Raw genomic sequence first — 25010 nt, 5'->3', positions numbered from 1 at the left:
GATACCATGATAAATGAAGACACCATGGGAATAGGGAGAAGCAGAGTGCTAGGGAAGTTCCCAGGAATCTACAAGGATGATTTCACCACTACTGGCCATAGTCAAGAAGGGTGCCTGAGTTGGCCTACTCTGGTGATTGGAGGGCTGAAAACCCTGTCACCATAGAACCCTCATCCAGTGACTGATGGAAGCAGATGCAGAGATCCATGGCCGGGTCCCAGGCAGAGCTCCAGGAGTCCAGTTGATGAGAGAGAGGAGGGATATTATGAGCAAGAGATATCGAGACCATGGTTGGAAAAAGTACAGAGACAACTAGCCAAACTAATGGAAACACATGAACTGTGGATCAGTAGCTGAGAAGCCCCCATGATATTGGACTAGGTCCTCTGGATAAGTGAGATAGTTGTTTAGCTTGAACTGTTTAGTGGACCCCCAGGCAGTGGGATGGGGACCTGTCCCTAGTGCATCAGCCGGCTTTCTGGAGCCTAGTGTGAGCCTATGGTGAGACACTTTGCACAGCCTTGGTGCAGGGAGGAGGGGCTTCAACCTGCCTCAACAGAATGTACCAGGCTCTGCTGACTCCCCTTGCCTCGGAGGAGGTGGGAATGGGGGGTGGGTTGGCAGGAGGAGGGAGGACGGGAATATGTGGTTGGTATGTAAAATGAATAGAAAATCTCTTAAAAAAAGATAACAAACAAAAGGAACAAATTGTTAAATAACATTTGAGTGCTATTTTATATATACTATTTTAGGAGAAATGTGTAAGAAGCAACCTATGAGGAAAATCTGAAGTTCAGGGTCAAACCAGGTGAGGAGCTAAGGTCTAGAGTCTGGATTCATCAACATTAGTAGCAGTTGAAGTCACAGCAAAGGAAAACCTTACTCAGGAGGGTGCATAGAGAAAGTCGGAAGAATACGGACATAACTTTGGGACACATGAATGATAGAATTCTGGGAAATAAAAGAAATTGGGAAAGCACTGCCTAAAAGAAAGTAGAAAGGTCCATGGAACAAAGGGGAAAGCAAAGATCTGAGGTACAAATACTTGATAATATTACATGGTTGAAGAAAATGAGTCTGAAATGCAGCCTTGGACTTCATGTTTACAGTTACTTAAGGTTAGAACTTCAGTGTATAGTTTTGGAGGAAATAATTCAACCCACCTTGAATTAATTTATTGAAAGATGAAATGGAATTTGGGATATGTGAGACTATTCTTTTCAGGATTTTTGATTACTGTTTGAAGAGAGGGTCTTACAAGTTGCCCATGCTGACCTGGAACTCTCCATCCTCCTGCCTCAGCTTCCCAAGCCCCGAGATTGCTGGCATGTACCACTATCCTCAGCTTTTCATTACATTTCTGTTACTATGCTGCATAAGTACTTCGGATGTTCAGGTCCACACCTGAACCATTTAGGTCCACACCCTAACTTTCCTTCTCTATGGAAGCGTCAGTCTTTGTTCTCATCAAGCCTGGCTGTGGACTAGTTTATATAGCCTTTCAGCCTTCTGCCACCTTTGCTTTCCTGGTAAGGGTGTACCCTGCACATTTTACTTAATAGGCTTCACTTTGTGTCACTATGCAGAATCAGTTAAAAGGACTAAATGGTAAAAATGACAAATATTGCAAAATTTTACAAGTTATAGTAATAATGGTCCTTGGTCTGTAGTTTCCAGCTTCCTCTGAGATTTTTCTTTTTTGTGACAGAATCTGTTTGTATTGACCAGAAAGGTATTGAGCTCATCACATAGCCCCCCAGGCGGCCTTGACTTCACGGTGGACCTCCTGCCTCAGCCTCTTGGTATTATAGTTTCATGTCTGTACCACCATGCTTGTCCGTCCCTGTGAAATTTTTGCTTCCTGTTCACTTTCTAGGGAGCAGAAGGACTACATCTACACCTTTATTTTCTGTTCTGCTGCCTTGTTTTTAACACCTTTATTGAGTCATAATTCAGTGGCTTTTAGAATATTTGCTGAGTTGTCTGTGTATATAGCACTACAATCAATTTTGAACATTTTCATTACCATATACCAAAGTCTTGTGCCCTTAACCATGTCTCTTTGATTCTTCCTCTCCCTCAGCCACTGACAATCACTACATTCTGTTTTTCTATAACCTTTTCTGGGCATTTCACATATTTCCAACATTTAATGGTATATAATATACATTACCATTTCAAAAGAGAAGAATGGAGGCATAGTGAGGAAACCCTGGACCAAATTAAGATTGGAACCCTCTAAAGCAAACTAAATCCTGTAGTTTCATGTTCCATCTCAAGATCTTAAAAGGTCGCTGCCCCTCTAGCTTTGCTGCTTGCAATGTACATCTTTCTCTTGGGCTGAATATACTCTCTGTATTGAATTTTCTTGGAAGATATCCTATATCTCTGGCAGCTACAACATCTGGGGGCTTCCAATCCAGGCTTCACTTTTACAGCTGTGTGTAATGGCTCCCCAGGACCTCCTGCTCGCTCCTGGCCTTCATGCAAGGACTCATTTGCTACTCATTGTCTGGCCTTAGTGGCTCTCTGAAACCACAGAGGAAGAGTCTACAACTCCTTCACTCTTGCATCCTTCATGCCTTTAAAGCCAGCAACATGTGGATGATATTCCTAAATTTTGCTGCCATCTGGGATGGACCTTGTCCTCCTTGAACCACATTAGCAGCAGTTTTTCTTTGCAGTTGTTTTGTAGGAGCAGAGAATTCCCTAGGGCTTTTCTTTTTAACAAGGTGGGATTTAGCTGGGTGAAGTTTTGACCTGGGTGAACCCTTCCCTTTGTTCCAGTGCAGAGCAGGTCTCTTCTTAAGGGTGGTAATCTCGTAACAGTTGCAACATCTTGTCTTGGTTAGGGTTTCGACGGCTGTGAAGAGACACCATGACCATGGCAACTCTTATAAAGGAAAACATTTAATTGGGGCTGGCTTACAGTCCCAGAGGTTTATTCCATTATCATCATGGTGGGACATGGCAGTGTGCAGGCAGACATAGTGCTGGAGAAGGAGCTGAGAGTTCTACATTTTGATCCACAGGCAGCAGGAGACTGTGTGCCACATTGGGCATAACTTGAGTGTATAAGAACTCAAAACCCCCATCTATAGTGACATACTTTCTCCAAGGCCACACATACTCCAAAAAGGCCACACTTCCTAATAGTGCCACTCCCTATGGGCCAAGCATTCAAACAGCTGAGTCTATGGGGACCATACCTATTCAAACCACCACACCTCTCTTCCAGTGCCCTTGGCTGTAACATTAAACTTAGTGCCTTTCTCTCCAAACTGTACATTTTGTATTTCTTTCGACTTCACTTGAAGGGCAGAAGGCAGCTAGATTCTTTATCCAGTTGCTGTTAAAAACCTTGATCTGTCTGAATCCTCTTGAGCTAGACTTATACAGTCCACTTTGTTTTCAGCACCATTGCCTTCCAGGAACCTACTAGGATGGCTCAGTATTCTCTGCTTACAGAATTCAGTTGCCTTCTTAGTTTAATTTAATTTAGCATGGTCAGGCTGTTCACAGCACAGCAGCACTTCACTCCTGTCCTAGCTTGCTTTCTGTTGCTGTGATGAAATGTCTTGACCAGAGGCACCTTAGAGAAGGAAGAGTTTATTTGAACTTAGAGATCCAGAGAAAGCAGCATCACCATGGTGGGGAGGCGTGACAGCAGGAGCAGGAAGCCGAGCGATCACATCTCAGACACAAGTACAAACAGAGAACTGGAAGTAGGGTGAGACTGTGCACTCCTGAAGTCCATCCCCTGTGACATTCTGCATCCAGCAAGGTCCTACCTCTCCATTATAAGGGTGATAGTGCCATTCCTAAGAGGCCTTACCCTCATGATCTACGTATGTCTGAAAGCCCCACTTCTGATACCGTCACATTGTTGATTAGGTTTCAGCAAGTAAATTTTGTGGGTACACAAACTTCAAACCATAGCAGAGAGAAAACTGTTTTTTTTTAAATGTTGATTTTAAATTTATTTTGTTTGATCCCCCCTCCCCCAATAATCAATAATAGGTTTTTAAACAATTCCTTGTTTAAAATTTAAAAATATTGCGGGGCAGTGGTGGCGCACACCTTTAATCCCAGCACTCAGGAGACAGAGACAGGTGGATCTTTGTGAGTTCGAGGCCAGCCTGGTCTAGAGAGCGAGATCCAGGAAAGGCGCAAAGCTACACAGAGAAACTCTGTCTTGAAAAACCAAAAAATAAAATAAAATAAAATAAAATAAAATAAATAAAAATAAAAATATTAAAAAAATTAAAATTTAAACCATAAATACAAATATTATTTATGTGTATGAATATTTTGCCTGCATGTAGGGCTGTATACTGTGTGTGCCTGGTGTATGTGGAGTCCAGAAGAGGGCATTGGATGTCCTGGAAATGAGATTACAGATGGTTGTGAGCCACCGTGTGGGATGCTGGAAGTCAAACCTGGGTCCTCCAGAAGAGCAATAAGTGCTGTAAACCACTGATTCATCTCTCCACTCCTGATGAATAATATATTTTTTAAAATAAATTTTATAATAGGTCATCATTATTGTTAGTGAGTACTTTGTTCTTTATTTTTAAAGTATTTATCCTACTCAACAAATATCATTCTCATAGTTTAATGATTCTTAGCTAGATTTTGCATCCTTTTTTTTTTAAAGACAGCATCTCACTATTGTAGCTCTGACTATCCTGGAACTCACTATGTAAACCAGGCTGGCCTCAAACTTAGAGATCTGCCTGCCTTTGCCTTTATTGGGATTAAAGGTGTGTGCCACCATCCACCATTCCTGGCTAGGTTTTGCATCTTTATTTTTATTTATTTATTTATTTGTTTGTTTGTTTTTCTTTTTCTTTCTTTTTTTTTATATCATACAGACTTTTTTTTGAACATAAAAACAGGTTATAATTCAAAAGTCCAGGGTTATTTGAAACTGGAAAATATTTTCTCTGTAGAAAATAGTAAAGGTTTTGTATCTTTAAATACAATTTTATTCTATTTCTAAACTTTAAATCTTTGTACATTTGAATTTTATGCATATATTTTTATTTAGTGTAGTCGGAAGTTTTCCTATGTCCCGCCTGGCCCACAGCAGCTTATAAAATAATCACTCAGAGGCTTAATATTAATTACAGACTGTTTGGTGTATGGCTCAGGCTTCTTTCTAGCTAGCTCTTTCATCTTAAATTAACCCATTTCTATTAATCTTTGTTTTGCCATGTGGCCGTGTTGTTACCAGTCTGTTGGCATGTTGTTCCTTGGGTGGTGGGCTGGTGTCTCCTCCCACCCTGCCTTTCCTCTTTCTGTATCTCTCTTGGATTACTCACCTCACTCTGTCTTGTCTTGCCATAGGCCATAGCAGCTTCTTATTAATCAATGGTAGCAACACATATTCACAGCATACAGAAAGACCATCTCACAGCACTTCCCCTTTTCTGTCTAATCAAAAGGGAAGGTTTTCATTTTAACATAGTAAAATTACATATAACAAGACAGCTATCAAGCAGTAATTACAGTTACAATAATTTAGCAGACTTTTTTTTTAAACAGCTATGATTTACAGAAAACTGAGCAGATGGTTCAGTTATCCCTTCTCTCCCACCCCCACCCTGTAGTTTTTTCTATTTTTAACATCTTTCATTAGTGTGGTATACATGTTACAATTAGTGAACGCATATTAGTATATTATTATTACCTAAGGACCTTATTATTATATATTTTATAGTACACTGAAGAAATAAAGCTTGACTATTTTTACTCTAAGGAAATTTATTACTCATAATTTTTTGAGAGATAGATATGTTATCCTAAAGAAGGCATGTCTAACCTGCAGCCCACAAGCACATGTGTGCTAGTATAGCTTTGAATGTGGTCTAACATTTGTAGATGACAGCAGCATGTCAGTGTCAAAAAGTTAGATATCGTATATCCAAGAAGAAAAGAAGGAGGGATGGAGGAGGAGAAGGAAGGAAAACATATATTGGTAGTTGAAATATTTACATACGACTTACACATCCTTGTGTATGCTTCAGATATCTTACCTGGGCGTGGTAGTACAGGCCTGTAATCCCAGTACTTTGTAGGTAGACACAAAAGGATCTAGAGCAGCAGTTCTCAACCTGTGGGTCATGACCCCTTTGAGGTCTAATGACCTTTTCACAGGGGTTGCCTAAGACTGTCGGCATATCAGATATTTACACTATGATTCATAACAATAGCAAAATTACAGTTATGAAGTAGCAATGAAAATAATTTTCATTACCTTGTACATTTGTTATTGTTGTGGTGGTAGTAGGTGGCCCTGGAGAGGCTAGAGTGGGAGGGAACTACCAGATATATCTGAAGTCCAGCTGTATACTCTCAGATATGCAGTTTCAATATCCATAAGCATTTGCAAGGGAAGTAGCACTGTTACTCAAAGATATGCAGACAGCCTGATAGAGGTTTTCAGTTTTAGCATTTGGTTTGTGAAATCTAGATGTTGACCACAGGCATGCACAGAACCCTTTGAAACACTCTAAGGCCAGGCCTTTTGTAGCTTCCTGGCATGCTCTTGGTCAGAATGGTCCCTCTGCTGTTCTGCTTTGAGGCAGCACCAATATAATAATAACTGAAGATCTAGCCTAGGCCAGGAGCCCTCAGGGAGGATGTTTATGTTCAGTAAAAAAATTGACCCAAGTCAAACACTGAATATTTTTATAAGTAGCAGTGATTCCCCCTTTCTGTACTTGGAACTCTTACTATATATTTTTTTCTTCCCCTTTCTGCTTCTAGTATTCTAGTCAAGAAGAAAGCCAGAGGAAGCCGTTGCCCACTGCTGCCGCCCAGTGTTGTAAGTGAGAAATTTGTCTCTGAATCAGTCTTATTTGCAGCTTCCTGTCCTGTCTCCACAAATGAGGCATGTGCTGAGTTTAGGGGAGCTGAGCTGGGTAAACAGAGCTGTTCCGAAGTTCTCTGTCCACCCATGAGTTGCAGAAGGGGTCTTTTGGTTGTGTACTGGAGTAGGACAGTGGTATCTGCCCTGCATTGGCTAACTCTTATTCTGTGGGGTGTGATTTTACCCCATCTAACCTTGTTTACCTGCTAGTCTTTTTTAGGGCTCAGTTTGACCTCTGTGAACCCTCCTGCTCTTTACTGTTTCACAGTAGTCTTCTTCACGTTTCGTCTTTGTTTCCGAGTACCATGTGTGTGCACTGATAGAACTCGTGTCTACTTTATTGATACAGACATTTTGTGGGGCTTAGAATGGATCTCAGTGGTAGAGGGTTTGCCTTATGGGCACAAGGCCCTGGTTTAATCCCCAGTGCTGAAAAAGAAAAGAGAAGCAAAAAGGTCATTAGAAACCCCACAAAGTTTTAAAAGACATAGACATTATTCCATGTCTAACTTTTTCTCATGTCTAGCTTAATTTTTAGTTCATAGTAAACTTGAATAAAGTTGTATAAATGATTAACTAGGGGGCTGGAGAGATGGCTCAGAGGTTAAGAGCCCTGACTGCTCTTTCAGAGGTCCTGAGTTCAATTCCCAGCAACCACATGGTGGCTCCCAACCATCTGTAATGAGATCTAGTGCCCTCTTCTGGCCAGCAGTCATACATGCTGTGTACTAAATAAATAAATCTTTAAAAAAAAAAAAATAAAATAAATGATTAACTAAGGAAGAGAACATGTCATTTCTTCTGAGATTAATTTGTCCAGGTCATAGGTTCTTTCTGGGAATGAGTCATGAATTATTAGTCTGTTGCTAACTTTTCTTCACGTTCTTACAAAACTGGTTGAGAGATACTGAAGGACTACTGTAGAGTTTTAGTTTTTCACCCTCGGGGTGGTGGTGGTGGTAGTGGTGTGTATATATGTTATGATTTGCTTTGCTCTCATTTTCCTGAATCAAATGCCAAATTGCATCACCTGCAGATTGAAATTGACTGTGGTAGCAGTTGTCATAATAATAATAATAAGAAGAAGAAGAACCATAGGGACACAGGTCGGTCAGCCAACCAACCAAGAGTCGAACAATAAAGTAAAAATGTAGAAGTAACATATGGAAAGTTACAATACACAGATATTCTTCTAAGAGCTTAACTATTACTTGTTCTATGAAACTTATTTACTCTTCACAATAACCTTAAAACATAGACTCTACTGTTCCCATAGCCTAGATGAGGAAACTGACGTACAAAGAGATTAAATAATCTGCTGTGAATCCCATAGATTATAAACGGGGAAGCAAATACTCAAACTGAGACAGTCTTAGTCCATAGCTCCTATCTGGAGTCACTGTGTTACACCGCTTCCTTCTTATAGTCAGAGAAAAACCTCCATTCATAGTTTGTACATGCTGTGATACTCTTTCTTGATAAAACTAAGACCGGTGCAGGTAAGAAAACCAATTTTTAATGTGGTTTGTTGTGACCGTCTGCTGTTGTTCCTATTTAGGATCAAATATTTAGGGTCATAGAAAGCTGGAAGAGTCTGAATAAAAGATCAGGCTGTAAGCTAGAATCTAGAAGTCTTTCCCAAAACTCATAGCAATGAGTTAATTTTGACTTTTTTTTTTGGTCTCAAACCCTTTTTCAGGATTGCTAGTCAGAAACAAATGAGATGATTACATGTTTAAATCCCTTCTTCCTGAACTCATTTGATGAAGTGCAGTTGAAATAGAGAGCAATGCCACATGGGTAGGAGGAAATAAAAAGTGATAAATAATCATGGTTTTCATTATGGTGATAGTTTTATTTTGCTGTGAAGCCCTGTTCCTGTATCCTGCCTGCTTCTTCATGTGTCGTTATTTGAAAAAAATCTTAATCTTAAAGAAATGTTGCTTAAACAGTTCATTGAGCAATCTTTATTGTTTTATATATATATATATATATATATATATATATATATATATATATATATATATATATATATATATATATATATATATATATATATATATATATATATATATATATATATATAACTGTGGACCTTCTGATAAGATGGCCTTTGAGCAGAGGCCAACACAGGCTAATAATTTTTTGTAGAGAGTGTGTTCCAGTCAGAAGGCACCACAAGTTCAAAGGCCTGATGAGGTTCAGGGTCGGTCTGGAACTTCAGTGCATCTCACCGGATGTCTTCTATTACTGTATTCAGGGGTTCCAGACCTTTGGGCGTTAGGGGCCCCTGGCAGTCTTCATCTCTTTTCTACCAATGGCTGACCCAGAACCTTAGCAGAGGCATGTGTGCTTGTATCTCAAGGAAGCCTAACCTGGTCACTAGCTACCACGACCATTTGCAGTGTGACCTTGCACAGGGTACTTCCTTCTCTGAGCTCATGGGTGTTCCTTTAAAATGTGTCCTAGGTCCGTTTGCCCTTCTGGATTCGTAGTCCTGTCATTCTTGATCACTTTCTTGTCTGCTACACAAATAAATGTTCTAGGATCTTCTTCTTTTTCCTGTCTTAGTTTTAGAAGAGGCCATCTCTCCTGTGAAGCTTTGCTTGTTTTTATTGAGGAATGGTATTTAGATTCTAGAACTAGTTCTAGGTCATTGCCAGGAGTGCTGTTGTTTCTTGACTCTTGGAATGAGTAGAGCTAGGAAGCACACACGTGCACACGCACACACAAGCACGCACAAACGCAGGCACGCACCATGTTCATCTGGTATCACCAGTTAACATCCTTGTTTTTTCTGATCTTTATTCATGTATGTATCTTACTTCTCTCTCAGAGAGAAGGTCTGTTCTTTTTTGTTTGTTTGTTTGTTTTTCGAGATAGGTTTCTCCATGTAGCCCTGGCTGTCCTGGAACTCTCTCTGTAAACCAGGTTGGACTCAGAGATCTGCCAGTGCTGGAATTAAAGGCATGTACCACCACACCCTGCTGAGAAGCTCTGTTCTTAAGAACATAAATTACCCATTCATTTGCTGTGTCCTATGATGTATACAAATAGATTTCAGGACATGTTATCATTAATAACAAGCTTACTCAGTAAAGTTTAAGATTCTTAAAAGGTTTTTTTTTGTTGTTGTTTGTTTGTTTGTTTTTGGCCTTAGGAAAGAACTTAAAATAGGATTCCAAAATCACTGTTATGCCTAATAACTTAACAAAATTTCATGTTACAATGGTATCTGTCCTATTTCAATTCCCCCGACTTCCTAAATTTTTTCCCCTTTTGTCTCCCTATATGATTGAGTCAGGATGCATGGGTTGCATTTTTATGTAGAGTGGGATAACTCATTTTTGTTTGTTTTATTTTATTCAGTGCTGGAGACCAAACCTAGGGCCTGTGTGTGTTAGGCAAGTGCTGCATCAATGAGTTACATCCCTAGCCTACAATAAAGTTGAAGATGATCTTTTTGTATATGTATTGCCTATTAGCCCAACATCATTTGTTTAAAAGGCCGTTTTTCCCATTAAATTGACTTTGTATTTTTGTTGCAATTATTTTGGGGCCGGAGAGATGGCTCATTGGTTAAGACTGCTAGCTGATCTTCTAGAGGACCAGAGGTCAGGTCCCAGCACCCATGTTGGACAGATCACAACTATTAACTGCAGCTCTAGAGGATCCAATCACTCTAGCCTCTGTGGGCACCTGTACTCATATGTGTGCATGTGTGTGTGTATGAGCATATAAACACATACATTTAAAAAATACATTTCTAAAAAATTATTCTCAGTTACCACTACAATATCACACTACTTTCTTTCCTGGGCTATTTATCAGATTGGGTTTTATATATTTACTTTAGAGATTCAATATACTTTCTTAAGACATATTCCTCATATATGGCATCAATTTGGAGTTGGTAGCATGCTGCTTTTTGTATACTTTTTTTTGTTTGTTTGTTTTTTGTTTTTTTGAGATGGTTTCTCTGTGAAGTTTTGGTGCTTGTCCTGGATCTTGCTCTGTACACTAGGCTGGCCTCAAACTCACAGAGATCCACCTGGCTCTTGCCTCCTGAGTGCTGGGATTAAAGGCGTGCGCCGCCACTACCACTTGCTTTTTGTATACTTTAACCTCAGAGCATCAAGCTTATTTTATAGGGCTTATCCACATATGAGTTTTTTTTCATACTAGAATCCCTTTTGTTTCTCAAATGGGAGATATTGAAATGGTAGTCTGATCTGCATATTTTGTACAAATCTGCTTGGCAACAAACAGTAAAATTGTGAACTATAGCCACGGGACTAAACATCAGAAGTTTATGTAGAATAATTTCTCTTATAAATGTGCCTAGATCTTCACAGTATTTAACTGGGACTCTTCGATAAAGGTATTTCTATGTATGTCTATGCGTGTCCAAGCATGCAGTAACACACCATGGTGCCACACTTAATAGACTCACTGTGAATAAGCTCAGCAGCAGTCTGATGTTCTCAGTTTTTGTACATATCTGCTTTGCCTACCCACTGTATTAATGACAGTATTGCCAGCTATAATTTAGAAATGAATCAAAAATGATTCAGCCTCTGCAAGGATTTGATGAGATGAGTACTCATACATTCTGGTACTTTGTCCCTAATCTATAGGAAGTGTTCAAGGAAACTAGATGTTCAGGGGAAGAATGTGTAGCTTTTAAGTAAATTTTTTTTGAGACACAGGAATATTTATGTGAAAAAATTTAAAGTAGGATCCTAAAAATATTAATATGATTATAGTTATCTAGGAAAAATTGATACCCATAAACAGATGATATTCAATGTGGTTTTGGTAGTAGCTATCTATGTTTTTCATGACAGAATTTCTCTGTGTAACAGTCCTGGCTCTATAGACCAGGCTGGCCTCAAACCCACAGAGTTCCACCTGCTTCTGCCTCCTGAGTGCTGGGATTAAAGGAGTGCGCCAGCACGGCCCAGCTACTTTTTAATATTTACTTTACTGTACAGTGCTGATTTTTTTCAAAGAATTTGTATTTCTAGGCTGGGCATGTAGCTCAGTAGAACAAGAACCTAGGTTCCATCCCCAGCACTGCAAAAACAGACAAAACCCAATGGAATACTTTTAAAGACCTGACAATATGAAGGCAGATTGCTTTAAACTCACTTTTTTAGTTTGGAGTTGAGATTTAGTTAGATCAGAATTGACTGTTGAGCTTGATACAGTTAACATCAATAGTACCAGTGATTCCTTGATTATACATTCTAAGGAGGCTCTGAAGTAAGTGTTCCTTTTTTGATAATACTCCTAGAGTTTTCCCTAGTTTCTTTTGGATGTAATAAAATGTTTTTGGAGTCTATGTAGTTCTGTTGGCAGTGTGATCCCAACTATAGTTAAGAGCTTTGAAATTATTTTTTAATTTTTAAAAAATTTGTTAAATGTGTGTATGTAGATGTAATTCTAAATAGTCTTATTAAATAAGAAACACAGAGCCAAATAAAGAGTTAAAAGCCCAAGAGGTCAGAGCACTAGCGAATAGCCTTTAGCTTATCAGCCGCTGCTGTCCTTCCCCTGAGAAAAGAGACCTACTTCCTGTGTGTCTGTATTTTTTATTGACTTTCTGTCCTGCCTTCTCATTGGTTCTAAATCCAACCACATGACTTCTTTGTCACTGCCTGTCTATACAGACCTCCAGGTCTCTGTGGTTGGTACTTGGATTAAAGGCGCGTGCCACCAAGCTGGCTCTGTCCTTGAACACACAGACTCTGCCTGCTATGTGATCGGATTAAGGGCTTGTGCTACCACTGCCAGACTTCTGCTAAATGGCTTGCTATTAGCCCTGACCCCCCAGGCAACTTTATTTATTAACATACAAATAAAATCACATTTCAGCACAAATAAAATATCACCATAGTGTATAGGTACATACTTGCCACAGCACATGGAAATCAGATGACAAGTCTTAGGAGATTCTCTTCTAATGTGGGTGGGTCCCAGGGACTGAACTTTGGGTTTCAACCTTGGTGGCAACCACCCTTACCCACTGTCTTAGTTTTTTATTGCTGTGATAAAACACCATGACCAAGGCAGTTTATAAAAGAGTTTGATTGGGCCTACAATTCCAGAGGGTTATTGTTCATAATGGTGGGGCAAGGGCATGGAGGTGGACAGTTGAGTAGCAGCTCAGAGCTCACATCTTGATCCACAAGGAGGAGGCAGAGAGGACGCTGAGAATGTCAGGAGACTTTTGAAACCTCAAGCCTGCCCCCAAGTGACACACCTCGTCCAACAAGGCCACATTTCCTAATCCTGCCCAAACAGTCCCACCAGCTGGGAACTAAGTAGTGAGCGTCTGTAAAAAAAACCCCCGCCAATTATAGGGATATGATACATTTATGTATGCATGTGTGTATATGTATATTTATATATCTAAATTACCTCAAAATTGAACCAGTCTTTTGAATAGGAAAAGAAAGGTATAATTTTACATATAAGTTTAAAATATTTAGGGCTGGAGAGGTAGTTCAGAGGTTAAGAGCACTGGCTACGCTTCCAGAGGTCCTGAGTTCAGTTCCCAGCTACCACATGGTGGCTCACAACCATCTATAATGAGATCTAGCGCCCTCTTCTGGTGTGGGGGCATACATGCAGCAGAACAATGTATACATAATAAATGAATAAAGAAAAGTTTAAAATATTTCTTGAAGAGGGTATGAATTGCATCTCAAATAACAGCAATCAGACATTCAGAAGCACTGTCAGTAATGCACTGTGATTTTGCCAAGTTATAACGCTTTAGTTACCTTGTAAAGGCTTTATTTTATCATTGTATCCAAAAGAGACATGTTTATGTAAAGTACTTTATCTTCTTTATTTCATGCTGGTATTTTTTGGTTCTTAGGAAACAGAAGTTAGTTAATACTTTCCACTACTTTTCAACCATCAGTGTGTGTGGTGGTATTTTACTTGTACTGAAATGTGATTTTAATTGTATGTTAATAAATCAAGTTGCCTGGGGGTCAGAGCTATCAGAGCCATAGCAAGTGCGTGGCGGCGGTGGCGCATGCCTTTAAGGACCTGGAGGGCGGTACATTCAGGCAGTGACGAGGCAGTCACATGTTTGGGTTTACAACCAATGAGAAGGCAGAACAGGAAGACTTTAAAAAGACATTCACACAGGAAGTAGGCTCTCTTCGGAGAGCTCTCTTGGCTGGAGAGGATCCCTGAATCAGGAAGGGTGAGGCTCTTAGCTCTGACCTCTTGGTTTTCTTCTCTGAATTGGCTCTGTGTTTCTTATTTGATAAGACCGTTGGTTACATCTACAAGTGTGTGTTATCCAATGTGCCACATCTCTGGTCCACATCACATTCAAATATTCCTCTTAATCCTCCTGTTACCCTGTTTCTGCGTAAAGCTGTTCACTGCTGCTATATGACCTGTGTAATTTCTAATATTTACCCTAGCAAGAGGCAGAGAAATGGACCATTCTGTGTCCAGCTATCCATCCCCATGTGGAAGAATAGGATACTGTCTGTTCTAATGGATAATGGTTTCATTAAAACACAGAATGCCAGTTGACAATGCTGATCTTAGTCTGTTTCTGTTTAACACCAATGAGATTAGCTTTCAGCTTATGAAATATGCTGGGTACCTCTCAAAGAGGGCCTTGCTTTCCCAGTGAGGTATGCATTTGTAATTGGGCCCCTGCTGGCAGGCTGTTTATCTCTATCACCAGCTGGCCCCCTCATGAAAGAAATGTCCTATTCCATAATTTCCCTAAATTTTTTTGGTCATGCTTTGGTTGTGTGTGTGTGTGTGTGTGTGTGTGTGTGTGTGTGTGTGTGTGTTCGTGTGTATATGTATGTGAGCTACAGGGCATGTATGGTGATCAGTGGACAACTTATGGGAATTGATTTTTTTTTGTTTCCCCTTCTACTTTGTGGGTTCCAGGGATTAAACTCAGGTTGTCAGGCTTGGTGGCAGCAAGCACCTTTGTTGAGAGGCCCTGCTGGTCAGAGGTTGCAGTCTACCATGGCCTGGCAGCTCTCTTCGAGTTTGCCGACATGGATGACGCCCCCCTCCCCGCCCCAGTGGAGGACTTCCTGTTCTCTACCTGACCTTATTTGGAGAATGTTTCTAGGCCCGGATGCTGACTTATCTCTAGTTGACCCTTGACATAGTTCCCTGTAAATGCTCTTCCTCTGCTGCCCATAAGGTAATTAGGTGGCGTGCTCTAGCTATTTTGATAGGGCCATGCTGCTATTTATCTAGCTATATGATAAGATCATGCCACTTAATTCAAATTAGGTGATCCCCCAGCTATCGTCCCCAATCCAATATGTCTCCTATACTCTGGAATAAAGTTGAGCTGCCTCACTGAAGTCTCAGAGAAGGTTATTTCTGTCAGGCTCACAGACTGGGCAAAGCCCTGTCTTCTGCTTCTGCCCACTTTGCCTTTGTGGTCTGGTGGCCAGTGGACCATGGGGAAGGAAGGAAACTGTCCACCTTTACCTACTAAAACATCTCTTTTGCCTGTTTACTTATTTTGTGCTTTTTAATATTTTGTGTGTGTTTTTGCCTGTGTATGCACCTGCAGGCCACTGCGTGTGCCTCTGTGGAAGAAAGGAAGCTAGAGGTTGACATCAGATGTCCTTCTCAGTTGCTTTCCATCTTACTTCTTGAGGCAGGAGCTCTCACTGAAACTGAGCCCCCAATTGGCTAGATTATCTGGCCAGCAAGCCCCTCGGGGTCCTCCTGTCTCCACTTCCCAGCACTGGGATTACAGGGATGTGGACTGCCACACCTGGCTTTTACCTGGGTGTGAGAGATCTGAACTCAGGTCCTCTGCTGTTTTATGCACTGAGTCATTTTTCTAGCTCTTGCACTCAGGTTTTCAGCAGATAGCATAGGTTGGAGATTTCACATCACTTGTGGTTTAAAGTTACAGAATATATTTATGGTCTTGTCAGTTATAAATTCCTTTTTGTTTGTTTTTTTTCAAGACAGGGTTTCTCTGTCTAGCCCTGGCTGTCCTGGAACTCATTCTGTAGACCAGGCTGGCCTCGAACTCACAGAGATCCACCTACTGCTGCCTCCCAAGTTCTGGGATTAAAGGTGTGTGCCACCTCACCCAGCCTGTCAGTTATGAATCTTTTTTTTTTTTAAATTTAACTTCTTTATTGATTCTTTGAGAATTTCATATCATGCATCCCAATTCTGCTCACCTCTTGACCCCTCCATATCCTCCCCTCACCCCTCCAAAAGAAAGCAAAACAAAGCAAGCAAGCAAACGAACAAAAACAACACAAAAACGAAAGACCCCTTTTCTTCTCCTTTACTGCCTCTCCAACACCTCTTTGTTCATCCTTGAGGACCCCAGCTGGCTTGTGGCTGGCTAGTCCCCATCTGAGCAGAACTGCCCAGTTATGAGTTCTTGGTGGCTCCTTTGCATGGTATTATGAAGTGCCTGTGCCCCCCAATTCCTACCCCAGATTTCCCAAACATTGTCTTTTTCTTCATCACTTATTTCTAAGAAGTTACTCAACTAGAATCAAAACCTATGTCTGTTTAACTCTCAGGTCCATGTTCTGTCCAGTGAACCACCCCACTGGCAGAAATTTCATAGGGTATCGTTTATGCAGGAACATGCTTTTCTTACTTGTCTTTTGCCTCTTTTTAATCTCTTATTTTCTCTTTTTCCCTTCCCTCCTTATCTCCTTCCCTTTCTTTCTGTCCTTCTCCTCCCCACCCCACCCCCCATTTTATTAGCCTTTGTGAGGAAAACCACACACAGGACAGGCAAGCTGTAAAACCTAGCAACTGCTGGAGGAGAAGGGAGTTGAAAAAGAGGTAGAATGTGATGCTTTTTGAGTTAGGGTCAGCAATGGAGGTCTGCAAGTAGCTGTAGAGAGGGGGATAGAGTGTCTTTAGAGAAAAGAGTGAGGAAGCCCTGAGTATCAGAAAAGCATGATTAGGTTTTGGTCAGTGTCTAAAGAGGTGTTATAAAGGGAAAAGGAAAAGATATGCTTTTGAGTTAGAACTCAGAAAAGTTGATAGGCTTATTAGCAGTAGTCTCCACATCTGTTTCCCTTTTCTGTATTTCAAAAACAATTTATTAAAAAGTGTGTTTATTTACCCTGCTATACTGATAGACCAGAGCCTAGCATAATGGTCATCAGAGAGGCTTCATCCAGAAACTGATGGAAACAGATTCAGTCCTATAGCCAAATATTAGACGGAGCTCAGGTACTCTTGCAGGAAGAGGGAGAAGAAGGATTGTAGGAGCCAGAGGGGTCAAGGACACAAGAAAACCCTCCGCATCAACTATTCTGGGCTCATAGGGGCTCACAGAGACTGAACTGATAGAGAGCCTGCATAGGCCTGATCTAGGCCCTCTGATTATATGTTACAGTTGTGTAGCTTGGTCTTCTTGGACTCCTAACAGTGGGAGCAGGTTCTGTCTCTGACTCTTTTGCCTGCTTTTGGGGCCCCTTTCCTCCCACTGCGTTGCCTGGTCCAGCCTTAATATGAAGGGAGGCATCTAGTCTTATTGCAACTTGATATGCCATGTTTGGTTGGTATCCCTGGAAGGCCTACCCTTTTCTGAAGGGAAATAGAGGAGGAGTGGATCTGGGGTAGAGGGGAGGTGACAGGGGGAGGGACTGGGAGGAAAAGAGGGAGGGGAAATGGTGGTCAGGATGTAATATATGAGAGAAGAATACATTCAAAAAAGGGGGAAATAATATAATTATATTTTAATTAAAAATATTAGTTGAAAAAGTACGTATATTTAGTAGAAAAAAATTTTAAGTACTGTAGGGAATGTAGTAAAAGGTTTCTCTTCCATATTTTTACTCCTCTGCCCTTTGTACCTCCTTGCCCCAGACAATCATCATTGCAGTCATTCAGGATTTTATACTTGTTCAAATATATATGCATGCATTGTTTTCTCCCCATCTTTTGAGTTGGCTTTAGAATACCTTATACTGTAGTGAAGTGTCCAGAGCCATCTTATGTTTGATACTGGAATGCTTCCTGATTAGTGTCATAGTTAACTTCAGCTGTCAGCTTGACACAAATCTAGCATTACCTAGGAAGAGGGAACCTCAACTAAAGAAATGTTTCTATCCTATTAGCCTGTGGGTATGTTGTCTATGGGGCATTTTCTTGATTGTTAATTGACACTGGAAGGACCAGTCCATGGTGGGCAGTACCGTACCTAGACCTGGGCTATATAAGAAAGATTCCTTGTGCACTTCTGGGTTTTACCTAGCATATCAGACAACTCTTTTTGGGATGTATTAACAGATCACCAGCTTCCACAAACCCAAAAGCTAAAATGTGATCAAGCACCATCTGAAACCTACACAGAGACGAACGTGCTTTGTTGTGATCCACTCTTTCCTCTATGTTGCTTTTAGTCATGGTAGTTTACCATAGCAACAGGAAAGCAAACTAGAATAGTGAGTGTCCCCTTGGATTCTTAGCCTGTTTTAAAGAATTTATTGAAGCCCTAGGAAATAGATTGTTTATTTCCAGCTGCTTCACAATTGCGATCTGTTTCTGGACTTCTGTCCCAGAATACAGTGGGAATGCTTCGCCTGTTTTCCTACACTGACTTTGGCACATTTGCTATGAACTGAGAATTTTTAACAGTTTATATCCTAGAATGTGCCAGTTTCCTCACTAATTTTGAACACTTGACGGTCTCTTGCTTAGAGTTGTGAAAAGGGTTGCTTCCCCTCACCCCTCAAACATACTAATCCCTGCCTCTTTTTTTCCTTTGTTGATCATTTTTTAATAAGTAAATTTAATATCCAGCTACAGTTTTGCCTCCCTCGTCTTCTCCTTGCCCCACCCCTTCTCTGCCCCCCCTCCCCTCATCCACTCCTCCTCCCTTTCTGTTTAGAAAAGGGCAGGCCTAATCCCTGCCTCTTTTCAGTTTAGTTTTTATTCACATTTAGTCTGTTTGCCTGTGTCCCTATCTGTCTTTCTGCCCCTCACCCGTGTGTGTGTGTGTGTGTGTGTGTGTGTGTGTGTGTGTGTGTGTGTGCGCGTGTGTCTGTGTGTGTCTGTGTGTTCAGAAGACAGTTTGCAGGAGTTCATTCTCCTCACACATATGAATTCTGATCATCAGACTAGGTGGCAGGTGCCTTTACCCACTGAGCCATCAGTCCATGTTGTGGTTTTTGAAATCAAGTTTTTTGTTTTTTTTTTTCCTTCAAGACAAGATTTCTGTGTGTAGCCCTGGCTGTTCTGGAACTCTCTCTGTACACCAGGCTGGCCTCGAACTCAAGAGATCTGCCTACCTCTCTGCCTCTCAAGTGCTGGGATTGAAGGCATGTGCCACCACTGCCTGGCAAAAACAAGATTTTAAAATAGAACATGTTTTACTATAAAATCTTTAAATGACTCAGAAATCTATAATAGAGAGCAAAAAATTATAAATATCCATTCTCTACTCTGAGATGACAACTCTTTATGGTTTGGTATATATTCTCCCAACTTGTTACAGTTCCCTCCCTTTTCTCTTTTCTTTCTGCTGGGGATATAACACAGTGCTTTGCAAGTATTAGACAAGCACTCTATCACTGTTCAAAAAAAAATAATACAAGGAAGATGCAGGTTACCCCAAGTAGCATTCCATTATGGATATAGTTTCATGAAGTTTTAAAATTTCATTTATTTAAGTTGTGTGTGTACCAGGTTGCACATTTGGAGATCAGAGTACAGCTTGTGGGAGTCAGTTCTCTCCTAATATGTGGGCCTTGGCCGGCCTTTACCCACTGAACCATCTCTTGGCATCATGAAGTTTTTTTGTACTTACAGAACAAAAGCAAGTCATAAATCTTTTCAAATACATTGGTGGAAACATGAGGTGGGTGGATCATAGTAAAGCAGGGAAGTCTCTGTATAGATTTCAGATGATGTTTGGTGACATTTTAGCTTTTGGGTTTGTGGAAGCTAGTTGTCTGTTAATACATTCCAAAAAAAGGTTAGCCCGGTAGTTCTGAGTCTGCCATAGGGGGGCCTGAGTGGTTGTTAAGGGGCTTGTCCCAGTTTCACTCTCTTGCTATGATAAAACACAGGCCAGATGCCACCTGGGGAAGGAAAGGGTTTACCTTACCTTACACTTGTAGGTCACAGTCTGTCACAGGGTTTCTGTTGCTGTGAAGAGACACCATGACCACAGCAACTTCTTTTTTTTTTTTTTTAACAAAAAATTTTTTATTAAGAGATTTTCTATTCATTTTACATACCAACGACAGATTGTCCTGTCTTCTCTCCTCCCACTCCCCAGTCCTCCCCTACAACCCACCCCTCATTCCCACCTCCTCCAAGCACAGCAACTTCTATAAAGGAGAACATTTAATTGGGGTGGTTTACAGTTCAGAGGTTTAGTCCATTATCATGGTAGGACATGGTGGCATGTAGACAGACATGGTGCTGTAGAAGGAGCTGAGAGTTCTACATCTTGATCCCTAGGCAACAGGAAGTGGACTGTGTGCCACACTGAGCATAACTTGAGCAAAGGAGATCTCAAAGCCCACCCCCACAGTGACACATTGCCTCTTACAAGGCCACACCTACTCCAGCAAAGCAGTACTTCCTAATAGTGCCACTCCCTTTTTGGCCATTTTCTTGCAAGCCACCACACGGTCCGTCATTCAGGGAATTCAGGATAGGAACTCAACGCAGAACCAGTGGAGGAATTGTGCTTGCTGACTTATTCCCTGGCTTGTGCTCAGCTTGCTTTCTTTTTTTTTTTTTTTTAATTTATTTTTATTTTATGTGCATTGGTGTTTTGCTGTGGGTGTCAGGTCGCCTGGAACTGGAATTATAGGCAGGTGTGAGCTGCCATGTGGGTGCTGGGAGTTGAACCTGGGTCCTCTGGAAGAGCAGTCAGTGCTCTTAACCACTGAGCCATCTCTCCAGCCCCTCAGCTTGCTTTCTTATACAGGCCAGAACTTCCTGCCTAGGGCTGGTACCACTCACAATAGGCTGGGTCCTCCTATATCAATCTGTAGTCAAGGTGATGCTCCACAGACATGCCCCAGGCAAATCTGAAGGCTGTTCTTCCATTGAGAGTCTCGCTTCCTAGTGACTCTAGGTTGTGTCCAGTTGACTCTAAGAACTGACCAGGATAGGGCTAAGCCCAGGGTAAACCGGCTGTGGGTCTGTCACTCTGCAGTCTTATGCAATCATGAAGTTTGGATCACTTGTAGAATCTTTAATACAGGCATCACCCCTCTCCCTCAGAATTCCACTCACGTCACCGTTGTACTGTAAACATTAACTAAAAAACAAAACAAAACAAAAAACCCAAAAAACAAGAACTTAAAAAAAAATCCCATTCTTTTTTACTTGTTTCCTGAGTGACAGGGTGTTTCTCTCACCCAAGCCTAAAGGCATAGTCTTTGATTTCCTAGTCTTACTGTCTGATATTTTAGGTGCTGAGAAATGAAACTTGGTGGTTTGCTCCTACAGGAACTCATCCCTCATGGGTTTAAGAAAAGACTAGCTGGCCTTTCTGAGGAGAGGGGGAAATAAAGCATAATTTGAGTACTTGTTGAAAGGTGGCTTGGAGGGGCTGGAGAGATGGCTCAGTGGTTAAGAGCACTGATTGTTCTTCCAGAGGACCCAGGTTTGATTCCCAGCGCCTACAAGGCAGCTCATAGCTGTCTGTAACTCTAGTCCTAAAGTAGCTGATGTCTTCTTCTGGCTTCTGTTGACACAAGGCACACACATACATGTAGGCAAAGTACTCATACAGATAAAACTAAAATTTGAAAAAAAGGTAACTTGGATTAGAAATTTATTTTCTTCAGAAATTGTGGATTCCTAGGATGCCTCCATAATTAAGACAGCTAAACTCCTATTTGGGCAACTGAGACCTGAGGTTGACAGTAAGTGAGCTTTGTCACCTATATTGTGAGGTAACTTCGAAGCATTGGACTTCTCATGACTTTCTCACATCACTTGACAACATAACAACTGTCACATTTTTCTTTGTTTCTCTTGGGAAGCCCTGAATTCACAGGCTAGCATTACAGAAAGAAACCCAAAGCCTGTGCATGAGTTCAAAGGGTCCACTCTCAAATCTTTTGGCCTTTTCCTCTTTGAAGGCTTCTACTGAGTAGATGAAGAACTTGTTTGTGGGAGGTAAGAAGGAATTAATGAGAGGATGCTGATGGAATCAGAAGACCTTTATGATAATGGATGGTCAAAAGGACACAGCCACAGCTGCTTGACTTTGCTGGTTAAGGTCATCCTCAGCAGCTGCATAACACCCGAGTGCGGAGAGGCTAGTCCTGAGGGCTCAGGAGTAAACTGTAAGAATGGTGTGAAGTTTGTTCTAGAAACTTTTCCAAAGCTTGGAGTGGTGGCACATGCTTGTAATACTAGCACTTGGGAGGTAAAAGCAATAGCCTTGGGTGTTCAAGGCCAGCCTGGGCGACATGAGATTCGATTCTGTCTAAAAATAGTGAAAAAGAAAAACCTGAAAGCTTTCTAGAGTGGAGTTTAGAAACAACTCATTCCTTTCCTCTTGCATACTTTCTCCTTTAAATTATTATTATTATTATTATTATTATTATTATTATTATTATTATTATTATTATTTGCAGTGCTGGAGGTAGAGCCTACAGTTTTGCACATGCTGAGCAAGTACTCTACCACTGAGCTACATCCCCAGCTTAGAATTTTTTATTTTATTAGACAGGATTTTATGTAACCTAGACTTGCCTTTAATTCACTATGTAGTCAAAGATGAACTTGAATTCCTGCTTCTATCTCCCAGTGCTGAGCTGAGATTATAGGAATGTTGTGGTGATATATTGTGTATCAAATAAAGCTTGCCTGAGGATCAGAAGACAGAGCCAGCCACTTGATTAAACTTAGAGGCCAGGCAGTGGTAGCACATACCTTAAATCCCAGTATTTGGGAAGCACACACGCCTTTAATCCCAGCACGAGGAAGGAAGTAAAATGGCTGGGCGGAGCCGGGCGGTGGTGGCGCACGCCTTTAATCCCAGCACTCGGGAGGCAGAGCCAGGCGGATCTCTGTGAGTTTGAGGCCAGCCTGGGCTACCAAGTGAGTTCCAGGAAAAGGCACAAAGCTACACAGAGAAACCCTGTCTCGAAAAACCCAAAAAAAAAAAAAAAAAAAAAATGGCTGGGCGGAAAAAGGTATATAAAGCATGAGGAGACAGGAACTAGAGCCCTTTTGGCTGAGGATTTGTGGAGATAGGATCTCGCCTTCCATTTGGTCTGAGGATTTGGTAGTGGTAAGAAGTTTCTCTAGTGGTTTGTTCCTTTGTGTCTGATCTTTCAGCATTTACTCTAATATCTGGCTCCGGTTTTGTTTTTTTTTAAATACCATTTAGAAATCATGCAACAGAATGTATCTTCATACCTGCCTAGAAATTACTTGAAAATAGAGTATCTTCTAATTAATTTTTTGACAATTTCATACATATAAACAACACATCTTGATCATATGCACCCCCAGCTCCCTTTTTCCACCATCCCAGGAAACCTCAACTCTCATCTTCTACTCCTTCCAGGAATCTCCATCCTCAAGGAAACTCTGACACATCCTCCTCCCCATTCACATCCTCTTCTTTAAAAATTTTAATAACCCAATAAGTTCGGTCAGTGTGGCCTGTTGAAATTATGATTGATTTTGACTTGATCTTGGGTAGGTAATTAGAGCTGCGTGAGTTCATGTGTACAGTGGGCCATATCATGTCCCAAAGAAAGCATTTGAGAGCACTCTTCCCCATTCTCTGGTTCTTAAATTCTTTCAGCCTCCCTTCTGAGATATTCCCTGAGCCTTGTGGTGGGAATATTGATACAAATATCCCAGTTAGGGCTGAGCACTTAATAGACACTTATTCTCAGTAATTTGAACAATTAATGTGTTTCTGCATTAACTGCTGATCACCAAAGAGAGAAGTTTCTAATCTATGGATATAAGCATTCGTATTCAGAGGGCAATTTGATAACATGTTGTTTAGCAAAACAATACAGGTTCCTCCCTAGGGCTTGTGACATCCTAAGCCATAGGCTTTTGCCCAGGTTTACAGCACCAGGCATCAGTTAGTTCTGGTGAAGAGGCCTCAAATCCAATCCAAAGCAGTTGGTTATACCCTCATAATCTTTGTGCCACTATTGTGCCAGCGATCACATCTTGTCTGGCTGGTGGGTATTGTAGCTTTCAGGATTGGTTGGAGGAATACCTTTGATGTCTTTCTACCCTGGCAGCCTGCCTCTTGAATTATGAAAGCTAGTCAAAAGGAAGGAAGTTTTCAGGTCAATTTCAACTGATTTTTGTATGTCCAGCAACTAAAGTGTGCTGTGTTTAGCAAATACGGTCTTAACTATCTAGTTCTAGTGGGTTATCAAGAGTAATGACACTAGCTTGTGTTGTTCTCTAGGTCTCTGGGGCCTTCCTGACCAATATTTTGTAGGGAGGCATCCCATGCCTAGTACTAAGATTTTTATTTAGTAATTCATGTCTTCTGGGGGAATCAGTGTTCACCCTTGTAGGGGATATTTATGTTCAAACTCCTATTTTTCAAATTATGTTTTTAATTAGCTTACAAAGTCATAGGTTTCCATAGGGGTTTTCATATAGCCTTTGTTTTAATTGACCCATCCTCATCTCTTCCTCTCTCCTTACCCTAGTCCCTGCTTAAACCTTTATTCCAGTGTTCTCCCTCCTACCTTCATATCGTAGGTATAGAAATGACTTTTGAAAGAACTAGTTGAAATGTGTTGATTGAATGGAAAGATTTTTTTTCTATTAGCATAACATGAAAAGTAGAGAAAGAGTCAAACTATTTCAGGACATACTGTCAGAGGGGTAGAGTGGTGGTGTAGCTGTGCTACAAGTCTGCTGAGGACAATGAGTCCTTCAGTGGACTAAAATTCATGATTGCCCTCGTTTGGCAGAATCACCCTTTTAGGAGACTCTTTACTTAAGACACTTAGTATCAGGCTCGGAATATAGCTCAGTTGGTAGAGGGCTTGCCTAGCATACACAAAGCCCTGGGTTCGACTCTTCAGCAGCTGTGTAAATGATGTGGTGGTACCCACTTGTAATCCCAGAACTTGGGAAGTAGAAGCAGGAGAATCAGTAGTTCAGGGTT

At 41.0% G+C, this 25010-nt stretch overlaps 1 protein-coding gene across 8 annotated transcripts in view; it reads left to right on the top strand.

Moving 5' to 3' along the window:
- LOC128096280 (protein unc-13 homolog B) overlaps positions 1–25010 on the top strand; it is a 207862-nt gene that overhangs the window by 60005 nt on the left and 122847 nt on the right. For all 8 annotated transcript variants that reach the window (XM_052715657.1, XM_052715656.1, XM_052715653.1 and 5 more), the window contains one exon: positions 6772–6829. In XM_052715657.1, coding sequence (XP_052571617.1) covers positions 6772–6829 — 58 coding nt within the window. The remainder of the gene's footprint in view (positions 1–6771; positions 6830–25010) is intronic.

Source organism: Peromyscus californicus, unplaced genomic scaffold (genome assembly GCF_007827085.1).
Source record: "Peromyscus californicus insignis strain IS unplaced genomic scaffold, ASM782708v3 Scaffold_5__1_contigs__length_169319896, whole genome shotgun sequence".
Lineage (NCBI taxonomy): Eukaryota > Metazoa > Chordata > Mammalia > Rodentia > Cricetidae > Peromyscus > Peromyscus californicus.
This window is presented reverse-complemented; position numbering and strand designations above follow the sequence as displayed.